The following is a 14554-nucleotide window of genomic DNA, read 5'->3' on the forward strand; positions in this document are numbered from 1 at the left end:
AGAGAGAGAGACAGAGAGAGAGAGAGAGAAGACTGACTGGGCTTCTTTTGTTAAAAATTTATAGGGGCCCAGTGAAAGAGATGTGTAAATATGGTCTTTCACTGCTTTGAAATTTGTAATAAAACTTATTTCTGCTAATGTCACCTCTGGATATAGCATGGACCAGCTGTAAGTGTCGTTTGACTGATGGTTTGGGTAGAAGTGAAGCTGGGCAGTATTTTCTTTTGTGACATTTTCCCATTCTTTTTATCCTTTGGATTGTAAGAACAGATGACTTCCCGTTGAGTTACAGAAAGCTGCCTCTTTGTGTATTGTGTCTGAAAACCTAGGCTGGTATCTTTTAAATACTTATAGTATTTCTTTCTTTTTCAAATAAAATGGACTTTTCCAAGTTTGGTAAGAATGGGTTTTCGGGCAGTTGCATCTGCCATTTGATGAGACTAATGTTGAGTGCTCAAATGCAGACCAGTTTGCAAGCCAGTTGAGTGTATATTAGTGAAGGTTGTAACCTTTCATTTACACTGAGACCTTTCTGACAATATAGTAACTGTTGCAGGACACCAGGCACATACTGATACCACCTGGGGAAACTAGACCTATTGTACAGAAATGGTGGACACTGGCAGTCGAATCTCTTGTAAATAGTAGCAGCAAGATTGTTACATTCCTCATAGGAGTCTCTTGTAAATAGTAACAACAAAATTGTTGCATTCCTCACAGGAATCTCTTGTAAATAGTAACAGCAAGACTATTGCATTCCTCTTTTCTCCCCCGACATCCCTGTGCCAGCCAGGTATATTTAAGGAGCTCTGGCCTTGCAGTGAGCCTCTGCAGTAGTGGGCTGGTGGAGTGGGCATCACTGGGTGCCCTAGCCCTGCAGTAGGCATTTCTGTAGCAACTACTTTGGCCACTTGTTGGTTGAAGTACTGAATGCAGAGACAAATTGCATGAGTCTATTTCCTAAGCCTCTCCTGATTGGCTTAGCACAGCTCGTCCATTGATAGTCGCTGACGACCTGACAGTCGAGAGGTAAAAGTGTGGCTTACATCCGTGAGAAGGAGCTTTGTAGCTTTCATGCTGTATTTCAAGTAGATGTGAGGCATTGTACCCACACTCTCAGCAAGTGAGCTAGCTTGAAATCTTTTTTATAGTTAGATTACACTAACGTGTAGAACACGCTGTGTGTGGTGGTGTGCACAGGGAGTGTTAAAATTGAAGAAATAGAAAATAGCCAGGCTTGTTTGCTGCTTTTGCAGTCTCTGTAAGAGTATAGAAGTGGCATCTGGCAGAAACAAGAATAAGAGACCAGAATAAAAAAGTAAAATGCTTGGTGGACATAAGGGCATTAGCTGTACAGTGGTACCTAAGATCTGCAGGGTGTGAGAGCTGGCTTGACCTTCCACCAAGGGCTACTGTGCACATCTTCCCAGATGCCATCCTCATCCAGATCCCAGCAAGGGCAAAGAAGCTCAGGGGCTCAGCACACTTGGACTCTTAGTCCTGCCTTTGTTTCCTAAACAGCTGTATTAAGGATTTATCTAATGTTCTGTTCCACTTGTAACACATCAGAGCACTAACTTAGTGGCTTCAAAATCAGCATTCATGTTCACTTGCTCTCTGCCTTATTTTTCTTACCTTCTATTTTTTTTATTTTATTTATTTTTCTTTAGGCAGGGTTTCTCTGTGTAGTCCTGCCTGTCTAGGAATTGCTCTGTAGACCAGGCTGGCTTTGAACTAATAGAGATCCACCTGCCTCTGCCTCTCTGCTTCTCTGCCTCTCTGCCTCTCTGCCTCTCTGCCTCTCTGCCTCTCTGCCTCTCTGCCTCTCTGCCTCTCTGCCTCTCTGCCTCCCTCTCTGACTCCCTCTCTGACTCCCTCTCTGACTCCCTCTCTGACTCCCTCTCTGCCTCTGCCTCCCAAGTGCTGGGATTTAACGCATGCCCCACCACTACCCAGCTTTCCTTACTTTTTAAAACAGACTTTTTGATACCTTTTAGCTCGAGAAAAATAACATGATTGCTTATAGGTGGTACTTTGTGAAACTTGTAGTGAGTTACATGAGATTTATTTAAAACTCTAGTATTCCCTGAAGAAAAAAAAATTACAGGTGAAAAGTCAATTGAAGTCTTGAGAGTGCACAGCCCAGCTTCTGAGTGTCTTACAGTTCCTTCTGCTGGGCACTGAGCTCTGGGTGAGGAAGTACTCATCTTCTTAAACAAGAGAGAAGCTTGGATTCACACTGATCTTTTGGCAAGGCTAGATTTGGTTATATGTTGTGAATATTTATGAATGCCCTTTACAAAAAGTCTTAGCTACACTGAAGACCCTTGTGAGATAAGAGACCTTTACTCAGTCTTAAACACAGTACTGGAAAGCCTGAGTTTCTTGCCCCACGAATCAAATGTTTACAAGTTATTTTTTTCTGATTTAAAGTATAAAGATAATTTTTAAAGAAATCTTAGTTAACACTATGAATAAAAAATGCAGGCCTTAAAGAACTATCTACTTCTGAGAGGACATTTCAGCCGGAGGAGGCAGAGACACAGGCTGAGCTGGAGGAGCAGGCCCCCGAGGGCGAAGGTAAGTGTCCCTGAACACTCTCCAGGGCTGCTGGGCCTGCAGGTATCTTTGCAGTTACAAAGTCATGTCTTACCCAGTTGTTCGCATCAGTTATAAAATGAGCTACCATTTGTTCTATTCTGGAATTATAATAAATAATCTTGTAGTGGAAATGTGTATAGGGTTGTTTTAATTTGTAATCAAAATTCCAAGGCACAAATTATTGTTGTCCATTGCCCATGACCATGCAGTTCGGAACAACAGAAGCCAAATGTGTCCTGACTCTCTTACCTTATCGTATCCAAAGTAAAAAACCAGAAATAGGATTCCAGCAGGGCTGAAGATCTAACACCCCCCCATCCCCATGCCAAAGCCTCTGTAGACCTTCTTGTCACACAGTTTCTGTCTCTGGTGGCTTCGTAGATCAGTTCATATTATTTCTATAAAGGTACTTTGACTCCATAGATTGGGTATGCCGAAATATTTTAATAAATTGGCACATAAAATTTTAGTCTATCACCATCGTTTTCTGATTGTGGCATAGGAATTATAGAATATTAGCTTCTGAACTTTGTTGAACTACTTAAGAAAATTGGTTTTATTGTGCCACCTATTGGAAGTGCTGGATATGACACTATTTTGGAAACTACAGTGCCCAAGTTGTGCTGGTGAATACCATTTGATTTTCTTTACTTCGTTCCTTTAAGAAATGATACATTAGTCTAAGTCTTACTATGTGTTCGTTTCAGAACCTTAGGAGAATTTAGTGTATCCCTCCCATGCCTGTGGAATTGGTATATGGCTTCAGAATCCGTAATACTTTTAAAAAAGGTTTTTAAGTTAAATATCTGAATTTAACACATAATATTTTACTTTGTACTAAATAAATTTGTAGTTAAAAAATTAGTTCTAGGGCACATAGTGGGTCTGAGATGTTCGACCTTCTCTCCATTCTTCCCTTTGGTTATTAGAATCACTCATATTCTTTGCACACGATTGCTACCTCCCAGCGCCCACTGGTGTACTGTTAGTCCCATTCTTCCCGACCTCTCAGCAATGCCCCTTCCAGATTGCATTCTGCTCTCTCAGCTGTTCCCTTGTTGACACCTTAGCTCTTCTTTTCCTTCTCTGGCTTCTTCCACCTGTTTCACAAATACAGCTACTTATCTCTCATACAGTGCAGTAAGATGAAGCCCTCGATGCCCTCCTAATGCCTCCTCCCCCAACTTGTCTCTTCACTGTCGTGCCTACACTTGAAAGGATGCACAACACAGCATTGCCTTTTTACTTGATTTCCTCGTCATTCTTTAACATGTTGTAGCCCAGCATCTGCCTCTGCTCCATCTCCAAGGGAGAAGAAAGTCATGTAGAGAATCAGAAATGAAGTGCCAGGAAGAGCTCACCTAGTTCAAAACAAGCACTCGTAACAGACGAGTCTGGAAAAGTGTGGAGGACCTGATTTGTAGTTCTCAATTCATGGTGGCGTCAGAGTCAGTAAGGAGCCAAGCATAGGAGCAGAGAATCCCCGTGCCCCAGCTAGAAACCTTCCTGTGCTCTCATAGTAGCAGAGCATCCCTACACCTTCCTGTGATGCACTGGATGCTTTCTCAGCATTTGTGAAATAGCCCAGTGAGGAGGCTGTCACAAACACTGAGAGATAGTGAAGGAAGAGTAGAGATGACGGACCTGTATAATTACATCTTTATGCTGTAGAAAGGTTTTAGTAAGTGATTAGCATAGTGTGTTAAACGCTTCCCCTGCCTGAACTTTGAATTTGTTCAGTCTATCACTGAAGATCTGTACTTTGTGGTTACCATCTTTGGCATCATCCTGCAAGAGCCACTGATGGTAACAGGATGAAGTCTAACATCGTTATTCACCAACCTGGAACAATGTTGTTGTAGAAACAGCTTGCTGTGTAATGTTGGAGTATATCTTATAGTCAGATAAGTGCTATGGTGTTGTGGGAGTGTCATCATTAATGGCCACTTTTATAAGTCATTATTACTTGAGTCTGGGGATCTGGCCTTCCAGATACATTGTTCTGAAGCTGATAAGAATAAGAAATTCATTATCATTGCAAGCTCCATATTTGTGTCGGCCAACCCTACTCACTAGGGTCCTCACACCACCAATGGTGACTTTCCTCCCCTCAGGAGTTCCGAGTTGGTCACATTGTTTAGTGTATATTAAATTTGGTCTTTCCCAATACCCCTCTTTATGAAAAGTTTGCCTTTGCTTCCAACATGAATGGTAATTTTATTAATTAAATGTTAAAAGCATTTTCTTTTAGACTATTTTTAAAACAAAAACCTTATACTTAAATTAGTTTCTCTTTTTAAAAGTCTTTTGGAAAGTCTCTTAATGTTACACCTACTAGGCAAATAAAGCCGATTTTAAGTATCTGTGTTTGCTGATGTAGGGGAGTAAATATCATATGGAGAGAAAAATACAGAGCCTCTTAGCCAAATGTGGTCATTGCAATATGTGTGTAAATGCCATATTTAAGTGTTGGAATTTCCTATTAATACTTCAGCATTATTTACTTATTTATTTATGATTTGTAATTATTTTAGAAGTCCAGAATGTTGAAGATGAAGTAAAAGAACAACTTCAGTCCCTTCTTCAGGAATCAGTACACACAGACCATGGTATGAATTCAATTCTGTTTTACACAAGTTCCTAAAATAATTGGGTTTCTATAACTTCATTCCAAGTAATTATAGACTAATTGTTACTTTGAGGGGGAGCACTGGATATACTTTTCAAAATCCCACCTCACTGTGAAGGAGTTTTATGGACATATTTAATTTAAAAATCATATCAATAAATGAACATAAATAATTCAAGGCCTGGGTTCTATCAAAAATAAGTGGAGAGTCAGAATGGAGTGACCAACACAGGCCAGTGGGCTCTGGCTGCTTGTCTTAGAGTGGTCCTCCATCTTTGGGAGCATCATCTATGCCTGTGTTCATCAGAGACCAAATTTAAAGTCAGCATGGCTCATGAATGTCAGTTCTACAAAGATCAGGGTGCAGAATGGTTCCAGGAACTAAGGCATGTGTGATGAACAGCTACCCGAAGAGGAAAAAAAATCCATTCTCGAGCCGAGTTCCCTGCCTCACTTTCTTGGGTTTGTGTTATATCCTTAGAGAGATTTTCTGCATAGAGAGTTACACAGGTGGTCCATAGCTTCAGACATCATGTAAGTGTTGCTACTCCTGTACATGTCACCAATGACCCTTTAGACGTCTTACTGTACCCAGCTACAGCTCTGTTTGGGGATGCTATGGGTGACTCATACTGTGCTCAGCAGAGACTTTGCTTCCCCGTGCAATCTCAGATCCTCATTAGCCTTTCCCAAGCCAATTGCTCTCACTTGAGCTTTTTATATGCTCGGTAATGTCTTTGCCAGGTCTGTAGTGGCTCAAGTTAAAACTCCATGTGTTTTCCATGATTTCTTTGCTCTTGTAGCTGCAAGCCCTGTCCAAGTTGCTCTTAACACATGTTCTGACTCTTGTTCCTCCTTGTCAGTTTTTGGCATGGCTCTGCAGTGGCACTTGTCTTTGTGTATTTCTGTTCTCTCTTCTGCATGCTGTGTTGGGTGTGGCCTTATCAGTTAGGCGTTTTCACACAGCCTCTTAACACAGCTAACTGTCTCTGTCTCTTATAATAATTTTATCTTGTCTGTCCTAGGGCCTTTGCATCTGCTGTGTCATCTGCTTGGGTGTTTCTCATTCCTGCCTCATCTTCACCCTTCATCAGACTGAGATTGGCCTCCTTGGGCCTATTGTCCTGAATCTCATTGCTATACTGCATCTGCCATGTATTAGCTGTGTGCCTTGAGTACAGTCCCTCCTGTTTTAGAGTTGTGTAGCAGCATCAGCCGTCTGGAGAAAATTCAGTAGCACAGAGGGCTGGAGTGAGTCCAGGATGTGGTTTTTTTTTTTTTTCCCTCACACATGGCTGACACTGACTCAGCACTAGACTCAAAGCCACTGGACAGTGCTTTCATGGTTTCTCTACTGGGAACAATGACATGTTCATTAAACAGCAGTGCTGACTGGTAGTGATGCAAATCACAGAACTTCTCTGGATGGGATGAAGGGAGAAGGGATGAGGACTGTACTCAGTAGAGTCCCACCGTTCCCAGCAATTGCTCTTGGTGAGCGGTTTGCTGAGTAGCAGATCTGAGAGGAGGTGAGACTCCAGAGCAGGGGGTGATGATGGGAAGCAGATCCTGGTCATCCTCCTGTAGCTCTCTGAGAACGCTTGCAATCTGTGAAAACAAAAATAGTATTGAACTCCACCCTATTGCTGAACCCCGTCCCCATCTTTATCATATACCGTGGCTGTAATTTCATCTGTTAAAGGTACAATAGCAAAATGAACACTATTTTTGCCACAACATGAAGATTTTGTAGCTATCTCAAATTCTCTTTCTTTCTCTTTCTTTCTTTCTTTCTTTTTTTCTTCCTTCCTTCCTTCCTTCTTCTTCCTTCCTTCCTTCTTCTTTTCTCCTCTTTTTAAAAAAGATCAATTATAAAAACACAGTATGTGTATTATTCCGTGGCATAGCCAACATCACTATTCTTGTGCTTTGGTGCCATTATCAAGTTAAATAAGTGTGCCACATGACCTGGACCAAAGGATGATTCATGTCTCTAGTGGGATGGAGCGGCAACTTCTATAAAAGTATCTACACAAATAGGTCAATATGATTCAGTGAAACCCAACACTACCATGCCACACTATGCAGAATAACTAAAGAGCGCTTCCTGTGGTCATGAGTGGTTCAATAGCAGAAAGAATCCTACTATTTCTATAGTAATCACAGTGGGTAATGACCACAGCGAGATACTTCTGCTGGGCCAGGCATATTTCTCACTATTTTCATTCTCTTATTGATGCTATGAATAGATCATTATTATTCCAATTTTGTGGAAGGGAATCTCAAGCATGGAGTAGATAATTTGTCTGCACTCAAACAGCTGGAGTAAAAAGCCTAAATCTTGCTGCCTCCTGAGACTCCAGACTCCCAAATATAGCCTAGTCCAGCTCAGTCAGCTTCTTCAACTGCAACATTGCTTACAAAAAGAAATCTGCCAGAAGCCATGTCATTGTGGGGTAATTTGAGGGAAAGGTCACATTCAAAATTATATTGAAATGGAATAATGTCACAGATTCACTCAGATTTACTCAGAATATCCTAAAAAAAAAGAACTCAGCAATTAACTTCACATCTCTGCTAACTAAAACGCTAAGCCTAGGTCAATTTGGATGCACAGTGTGAGGTGTTTCTGTGGTGTAGCAATGTGATTGAGAGCATAGCCAGCTGCTCTCCACTTTAAAGCATTTGAATTGTCAATTGTAGTTGCTACATGGAATTTGACAGTTCTCCATAAAAGATCTCAATGTAACCTTTTTTATGACTCCGGTATTATAAAAGAGATGTGTATTAGTAATTACAATTTAATTTATTTTTTCATCATATTTAGGAGCACCTCCATTGGCTAGTCAGAGTCCCACCTGCTTAGTATTCAGTACGACCAACGTGATGAGGCGCTATCCTCCAGAAGTGACTTTCAGACAGACTGGCACTGACCAGAGTGAGAAAATAGCTTTAGAGGGGATAGTGACAGAGGCCCATGGGTGGCTTCAGATGAGTCTGTCTAGGTAGGCTGTCACTGTGGGTCCTTACTGTTCCTCTCGGTCTCTGTATTTCTCTTTGTTGAAGACCTCGAAGCAGATGGGCCAGCAGGAGAACCACAGCCAGAGGTTGAGGACTTCCTCACAGTGACTGACAGCGATGACAGATTTGAGGACCTGGAACCCGGGACAGTTCATGAAGGTAGAACACATTTTTTAAGACTAGTTGATCGTTTGTAGGGTAATTACTAAAAATACCCTAAAATTCCTTTAAGAGCAACATTTAATTTTATCTAAATATTTTGAAGATGAAGCTGAATGCTTCAAAATGTATAAAGTGTTCTCTAAAAGCAAACTGATACCCGATTTGTTTCAAAGCCTGACGGAAAATCAGTAATAAATGGGTTTCTGTTAATAGTATGTGGAGACTTTTCCTCCCATATTGCCCCACCTTGGTGCTGTGCATTATGTGAAGTTCAAGTCCTGATGAAGTATGCTTCCGCTCTGTCCCTGGCTTCTGTTCCAACAGCACCTTCTCCCTTGCTGCCGAGCCCATCTGTAGCTTCCATAGCACAGTCTAAGTAGTCCGGAATCGAGTGTTCTCATCTAGAGGAGAACTCACTAATTTCTAGAACACTCAGCTACTATTGCAATGCAGAGACAGTCATGGACTGTAATTGAGTATAAACACGGCTGTGTTTCCATGAACCTCTGTTTACAAAACCAGCTAATAAATAGTTGTAAAAACTGCAAGTCACAAAACAGCAAAGCATGTAGACATCTGATGTAATATACTGCGAAATTTGTTTAGTGGTAGCTCCTTGTTTGTGTGTGGTGGGTTTTAAAGCTATCATTCAAGTCTGCTTAGAGCAGAAGAGGCATTCTTCATAGAAAATCGATAGCATTGATGGCTGTTGTTCACCCAGCTCTCAGGAGCGCACTTAGTGTACCTTCAGACTTATCATTTCTACAGGAACATGTTCTAATTTTCTGAGTTCTAAGCCGTCCTAGTCTCTGTAGCGAGTGCTACACCAGCAGTAGCCACTTAGTGAGACTTAGTCTGAAAACAAAGTAACAAAACCAACCAGCAGCCATTTTTTTTCTTTTTTATAAAACAGACATCCTTCTTTCTCTATGCAAAGGTACCCCAGCCCCAATTCTTGTTATGTTGCTGAAGGATCCATGACTTCATTTTCATGTGTCATGCTTATCCCTTTGTCTTTGGCTAAGATGGCTCAGCATGGTTTACAGTGGCTCAAAATTTTTACTGAGGTGCTGTTAATCCAGCAAATTGCAATAAGTAGCAGGAAGGATTTAATATCAGTAATGTTCAGCTCTGGGCAGGAAGAAACACTTCTAAGAAGTCTGTAAGTTGAAAAAAAATCTTATTTTCTAATGTAATCTTTGATAAAACAGATTAAATACAGACCAAAAAGTCTTATCATTAAAACTCTTCTATATTCGCTAAATAAATTACACAAAGGTTAAATCATGACAAACAGACAAGGAAGTACAGAGTAGCTGTGTTGTAAGCAAGGGGTCCAGAGGGAGTTCAGGGAATGGAGAAAGGATGACAGAGGGCAGACATGATCAGAACAGATTCTGCACATGCACAAAATTGTCAAAGGATGTCTAAACTGAGTACCCAAAGGTCACAGTGGTGAGGAGCGAGTGGTGGCATTTTTATTGTTTGAGTATGTGAGCTCAATCACCTGGGCATTTTCCATGCAGGTGTGTGGCACATGCTTTTAGTCCCACTCAGGAGGCACAGGCAGGTGGCTCTCTGTGAGTTCTAAGCCATCCTTGTCTCTGTAGCGAGTGCTACACCAGCAGTAGCCACCTAGTGAGACTTTGTCTGAAAACAAAGTAACAAAACCAACCAGCAGCCAATTTTTTTTCTTTTTTAAAAACAGACATCCTTCTTTCTCTATGGAAAGGTACCCCAGCCCCAATTCTTGTTATGTTTTCATCTGTAGACATGCAGCTTTTACTTTAGAGAGTGGTGGGACAGAGCTAGTGAATAGAATGCCACAGAGGCATGTGAAATGGATTAGCCATCAGCACCTCTCCTGGGTTTAGTCCTTGTCCCTGTGGGTCACTGCATGAATTAATTGCCTTCTCCATTTCCCCGAGAGATTTGGGTGTGTGTCAACACTAGTATTGTTGAGTGGATACAGCAAGAGAATGTTGTGGTGTAAAGTGTAGCAATAAAATGATAAATATTTATAGATATTTCCATCTTTATTTTAAAAGTTTCATAATAAAATCAGTGAAAAGCATTGGATTTACTTGAATTATCATTCAAATATTCATATAGAGAGATATCACCTATCCATATACTATATATAAGAATAGTAATATCAACCCAATATTTTCTTTTCAGAAACTGAGGATAGTTACCATATGGAAGAGACAGGTGAGATTTTTATCTGTCTTTATTAATTAGAGTGAATTTTCTAAGAGTATCATGAGATAAAAATAAAATACTATTTATTATTTTTTAAAAATATTTAATATATCATATGATCTATAGCTAATAGTGATATTTGTGTTTTTTTATATGTTCATTTCCTGAATATAAATCCAAGTAGTGGAATTGCTCTGACATAATATACAAGGGAACTGTGTTGGGTTTTGATGGTATATACCTTTAATTTCAGACTTATATAGTTCAAAATTCTCCTGGGTTATATAGTGAGACCTTGTCAAAACACACACACACACACACACACACACACAAATATATACACACATGTACCCTGCTACTACCAGCACCTCCACCTCCACCACCACCACCACCAAAACCAAACTGTGCACTGTGCCCCACACCTATAATCCCAGCTCCCCCAGCAACCGGCAGGCTGAGGCAAGAGAATTGCCATGAGTTTGAAGGCAGCCTGGGATATAAATATAAAGTAAGACCTGTCTCAAACAAAAGAAAGAGAAAGGAAAACAAACAAAAACAAAGCAGTGCACATGCATGCTTTATAGCCTTAAATTATGGAGCCAGTGAAGCTCTTTGTCATGTTTTCCTGTATGGCATGAATCCCAGAAAGCTTGGCAGTAGCTGCTGTAGGGCCGACCTGTGCTGTTCTTGGGTGCTGTGCCCTCCTATGTTTTGAATTGCTGACTAGTTGAGTTTGTATGTGCCACATGAGAACATAGCCTTGCTCCTTTGTGCCTAGATTATAAATGAATCTATGTTGGAAGCTGTCTTATCTTTCCATTTGGCATTAAGTACAGTTCGTGCATGGGTGAAGATGGTAGATTTTAGGTATGATATATAAACTTATTTGAGACATTTTAAATGTCCCATGTCCTAATTTATAGTATCACAGAACCATCCAAACGATCAGGAAGAGATGATGAATGAACAGGAAAACTCAGGTATGTAAATATTAAAATTATCAGTGTATATTTCTGATGTGACTATGGAAGACTGAAGTCAGGGTAAATGGTTTACTGTGATTGCCACAGTGGTCGCGTCATAATTCTTACAGTTGTTTACGTTCCCTAGACCACGGAGTTCTATGCATATCATTCAACAGGACAAGGCAAATGAAGAGAAAAGGATGTGTCTCTTGAACCATGACTGGGATTATTTGCTTGCTATAAGGAGTACTAGAAACAGAAGTGAGCGTGATGTCATACAGTCAGGAGGGGTACAGACCTATACCGTCTTTGCAACTAGACAGCAGCTAGTGGGTCCTTTGCCATAGTACATTTTATTAAAGAGAATGGTAGTATGTGTGTTAGTTTTTATTGCTGTGAAAAAATAATGTAATTTTTAAAGGATGAAAGGTTTTTCAGTTTTGTAGCATAATGGCTGTCTTTGTGATGTTGTCATACATTTGTGCAGAGCACAGTATGTGTTTACACATACCCTACCATCTACCTTTCTCCAGCTTCCCCACCATTCTGCTTCCTTCCTTTTTCCAAATAAATAGTCCCCTTCTACTTCCGTTTTGTCTTCTCTCTTTTCTTTTCCTTTCTTCACCTTCTCTTCCCCTTCCTCTCTTTTGAAATATAGTTTCCATATGAGAGAATTGTGTTTATCTTTCTGATTCTAGCTTACTTCACCTGATGGTCTTCACTTCAACCCATTTACTTCAAATGACATGGTTTTGTTCTCTATGGCTAAATAAAACATCAGTTTTTATTTATACCATTCTGTCTATATCTAATCGTTTGTTGGAGGATACCCAGGCTGATTCCATGACTTAGCTATTGTAAAGAGGATAACAGCAAACATAAGTGTGTGGGTGTGTCTATTGTATACAGACTTAGATTCCTTAAGGTATATATCCTGGAGTGGGATTGCAGGATCTATCCAAGGAGGGAAGACTTCTCTTAGCTCATAGATTAAGATTATTATTATTGTTGTTGTTGTTGTTGTTGTTGATGGTTTTTGGGATTTGAACCAAGGGGCACCTAAATATTGGGCAAACATTCTACTATGATACTACTTCCCAGCCTAGAACCATATATCTCAGTATTGGGTTTACTACGGCCATTGCTTTGAACCGAAGACAGAGCAGCATATTATGCAGCGGGAGCAGAAGGCAGAGTGAGGCTACTCACATCATGGTAGCCGGGAAGCAACAAGCTCGGGAGGGGAGAGCAAGGTGAATTCAGAGACTTACCCCCAGGTGGTACAATGACCCATTTCCTCCAGTAAGTCCCCACCTCCTAACACCATTCAGCTATGAGTGAACTGATGGATTAATCCGTTGATGGAGTTAACACTTAATGATCAATCCAATTAACAGTCAATAGTGCCACTGACTGGGGCCAAAGCTTCCAACGTCTTTGTAGAGATCTTACAAGGAGACCACAACACTGTCTCTCTTAGAATTAGTTTGTGACTCTTAGAGTGGTGTCTGTGATGTGCATGTTGTTTGCTATTTGTCACCCCCCCCCCCCATTTTTTCCTTTTAGATCACAGTGAAGCAGTGAAAGAAGCTGACGGGCTGCAGCAGCATGCAGGTATCTCATGAACAGTGTCAGCCACTGCTAAATCATGGGGCACTCTCTGATCACTGTCTTTATTTGGTGGCTTTTTCTTTCAAAGAATAGATGCAGCTTAGTAGGACCTTTCTATTTATTAAAAGAATACTGAGAGCTGTCTCATCTCCTACTGGTAGCCCCACTAACAGCTGACCACTTACTCCTAATGCTAACATTTCATAGATTATTAGGAGGAATTTTTATGAAAATCAGTTTCCTTCTTTTATACTCATTCTTTTTGGGTAAAGACACACACTTGTAACTGTAATATTAATTAGAGATCTGTATTTAAGATAAGATTTTTTAATATTTGTTTCTTTTTTCTTTAGTTACACAGCTTTAATGTTTTGTTTAATACTTATTTTGTTTTAAATCTCTATTTTCTTTTTTTGCAGAGGAAGTAAGGCACCAAGACTATGATGAACCAGGTTTGTAAATATTTCCTAACCCTATGCCACTCATTTGTTTAAAGATGTATCCATACTTTTAAGTATAAAATATGGAGAATTGTGTTTTAAACTGTAGTTATAATGCATCTTCCAAAAGAGTAATCATCTTAAAGAATTTACTTGTGAATCTGGCCATTGCCTAAATAATACCTTATCTTATTTTCTGCAAGTTGCAATTACAAGCTACTTGAAAAATTGGTATTATTTTATAGTTATTCCTCTTGACTAAAATTATCAGTGAACAGCCTCTTCCGTCAGAGCTCCTTTCTACAAATTACTCCTCTCATGGCGGTGACTTGCCATGGTATTTTCTACTGGGGAAGACCTAGAGCTGGTTTCTGGCTGCAAGTCAAGTTGCAGGTTGGGTGGGGATGGGGAAGGCTGACCTGTAGGTGACTACTGCTCTTGGCTCCAGGCACCTCCAGCATGGTTTCTTAAATCCATGCAAAAGATTGTGCCTTCCCTGTTTTCTGGGCAAAAGATGCAAGGCTGGGGAAGGTAAATAAATTGCTCAACATTTTATGAGTAAGAAATAGAGTCTGTGATGTGCTGTTTTTCTTCGACCAAATTCATGTCCACTGTGTGAAGACAGAAGTCAACTGAGAATAACCAAGTAGAAGGAAGAAGGTTGAGAGAAGGAGCTGGGACCCATCTTAGTATAAAGACCTGCTGTGCTCTAGGGGACCGCAGCATTGAATTCAGATATATGAACTGTGAGCTGTAGGAATCCCACTTCATGGAGTTATAGTGTCTTAAGAGCTGGCAGCGTACATGGGGAAAGAAAAATTAAAACTGTCTGTGTGTAGATCTGCAGGATAATTTGTATATGTGTTTAAGATTTGGGAATATATCAAGATCACTATATATAATCATATTTTCTAATAGGAAAT

General features: G+C 40.3%; 1 protein-coding gene across 9 annotated transcripts in view; it reads left to right on the top strand.

The window, feature by feature from the left end:
- Asph (aspartate beta-hydroxylase) overlaps positions 1-14554 on the top strand; it is a 200737-nt gene that overhangs the window by 63054 nt on the left and 123129 nt on the right. For all 9 annotated transcript variants that reach the window (XM_028768532.1, XM_028768474.1, XM_028768525.1 and 6 more), the window contains 7 exons: positions 2488-2580; positions 5136-5210; positions 8297-8410; positions 10592-10624; positions 11539-11595; positions 13147-13194; positions 13611-13643. In XM_028768532.1, the coding sequence (XP_028624365.1) occupies positions 2488-2580; positions 5136-5210; positions 8297-8410; positions 10592-10624; positions 11539-11595; positions 13147-13194; positions 13611-13643 (453 nt within the window). The remainder of the gene's footprint in view (positions 1-2487; positions 2581-5135; positions 5211-8296; positions 8411-10591; positions 10625-11538; positions 11596-13146; positions 13195-13610; positions 13644-14554) is intronic.

Source organism: Grammomys surdaster, unplaced genomic scaffold (assembly GCF_004785775.1).
Source record: "Grammomys surdaster isolate TR1022 unplaced genomic scaffold, NIH_TR_1.0 64, whole genome shotgun sequence".
Taxonomy (NCBI): domain Eukaryota; kingdom Metazoa; phylum Chordata; class Mammalia; order Rodentia; family Muridae; genus Grammomys; species Grammomys surdaster.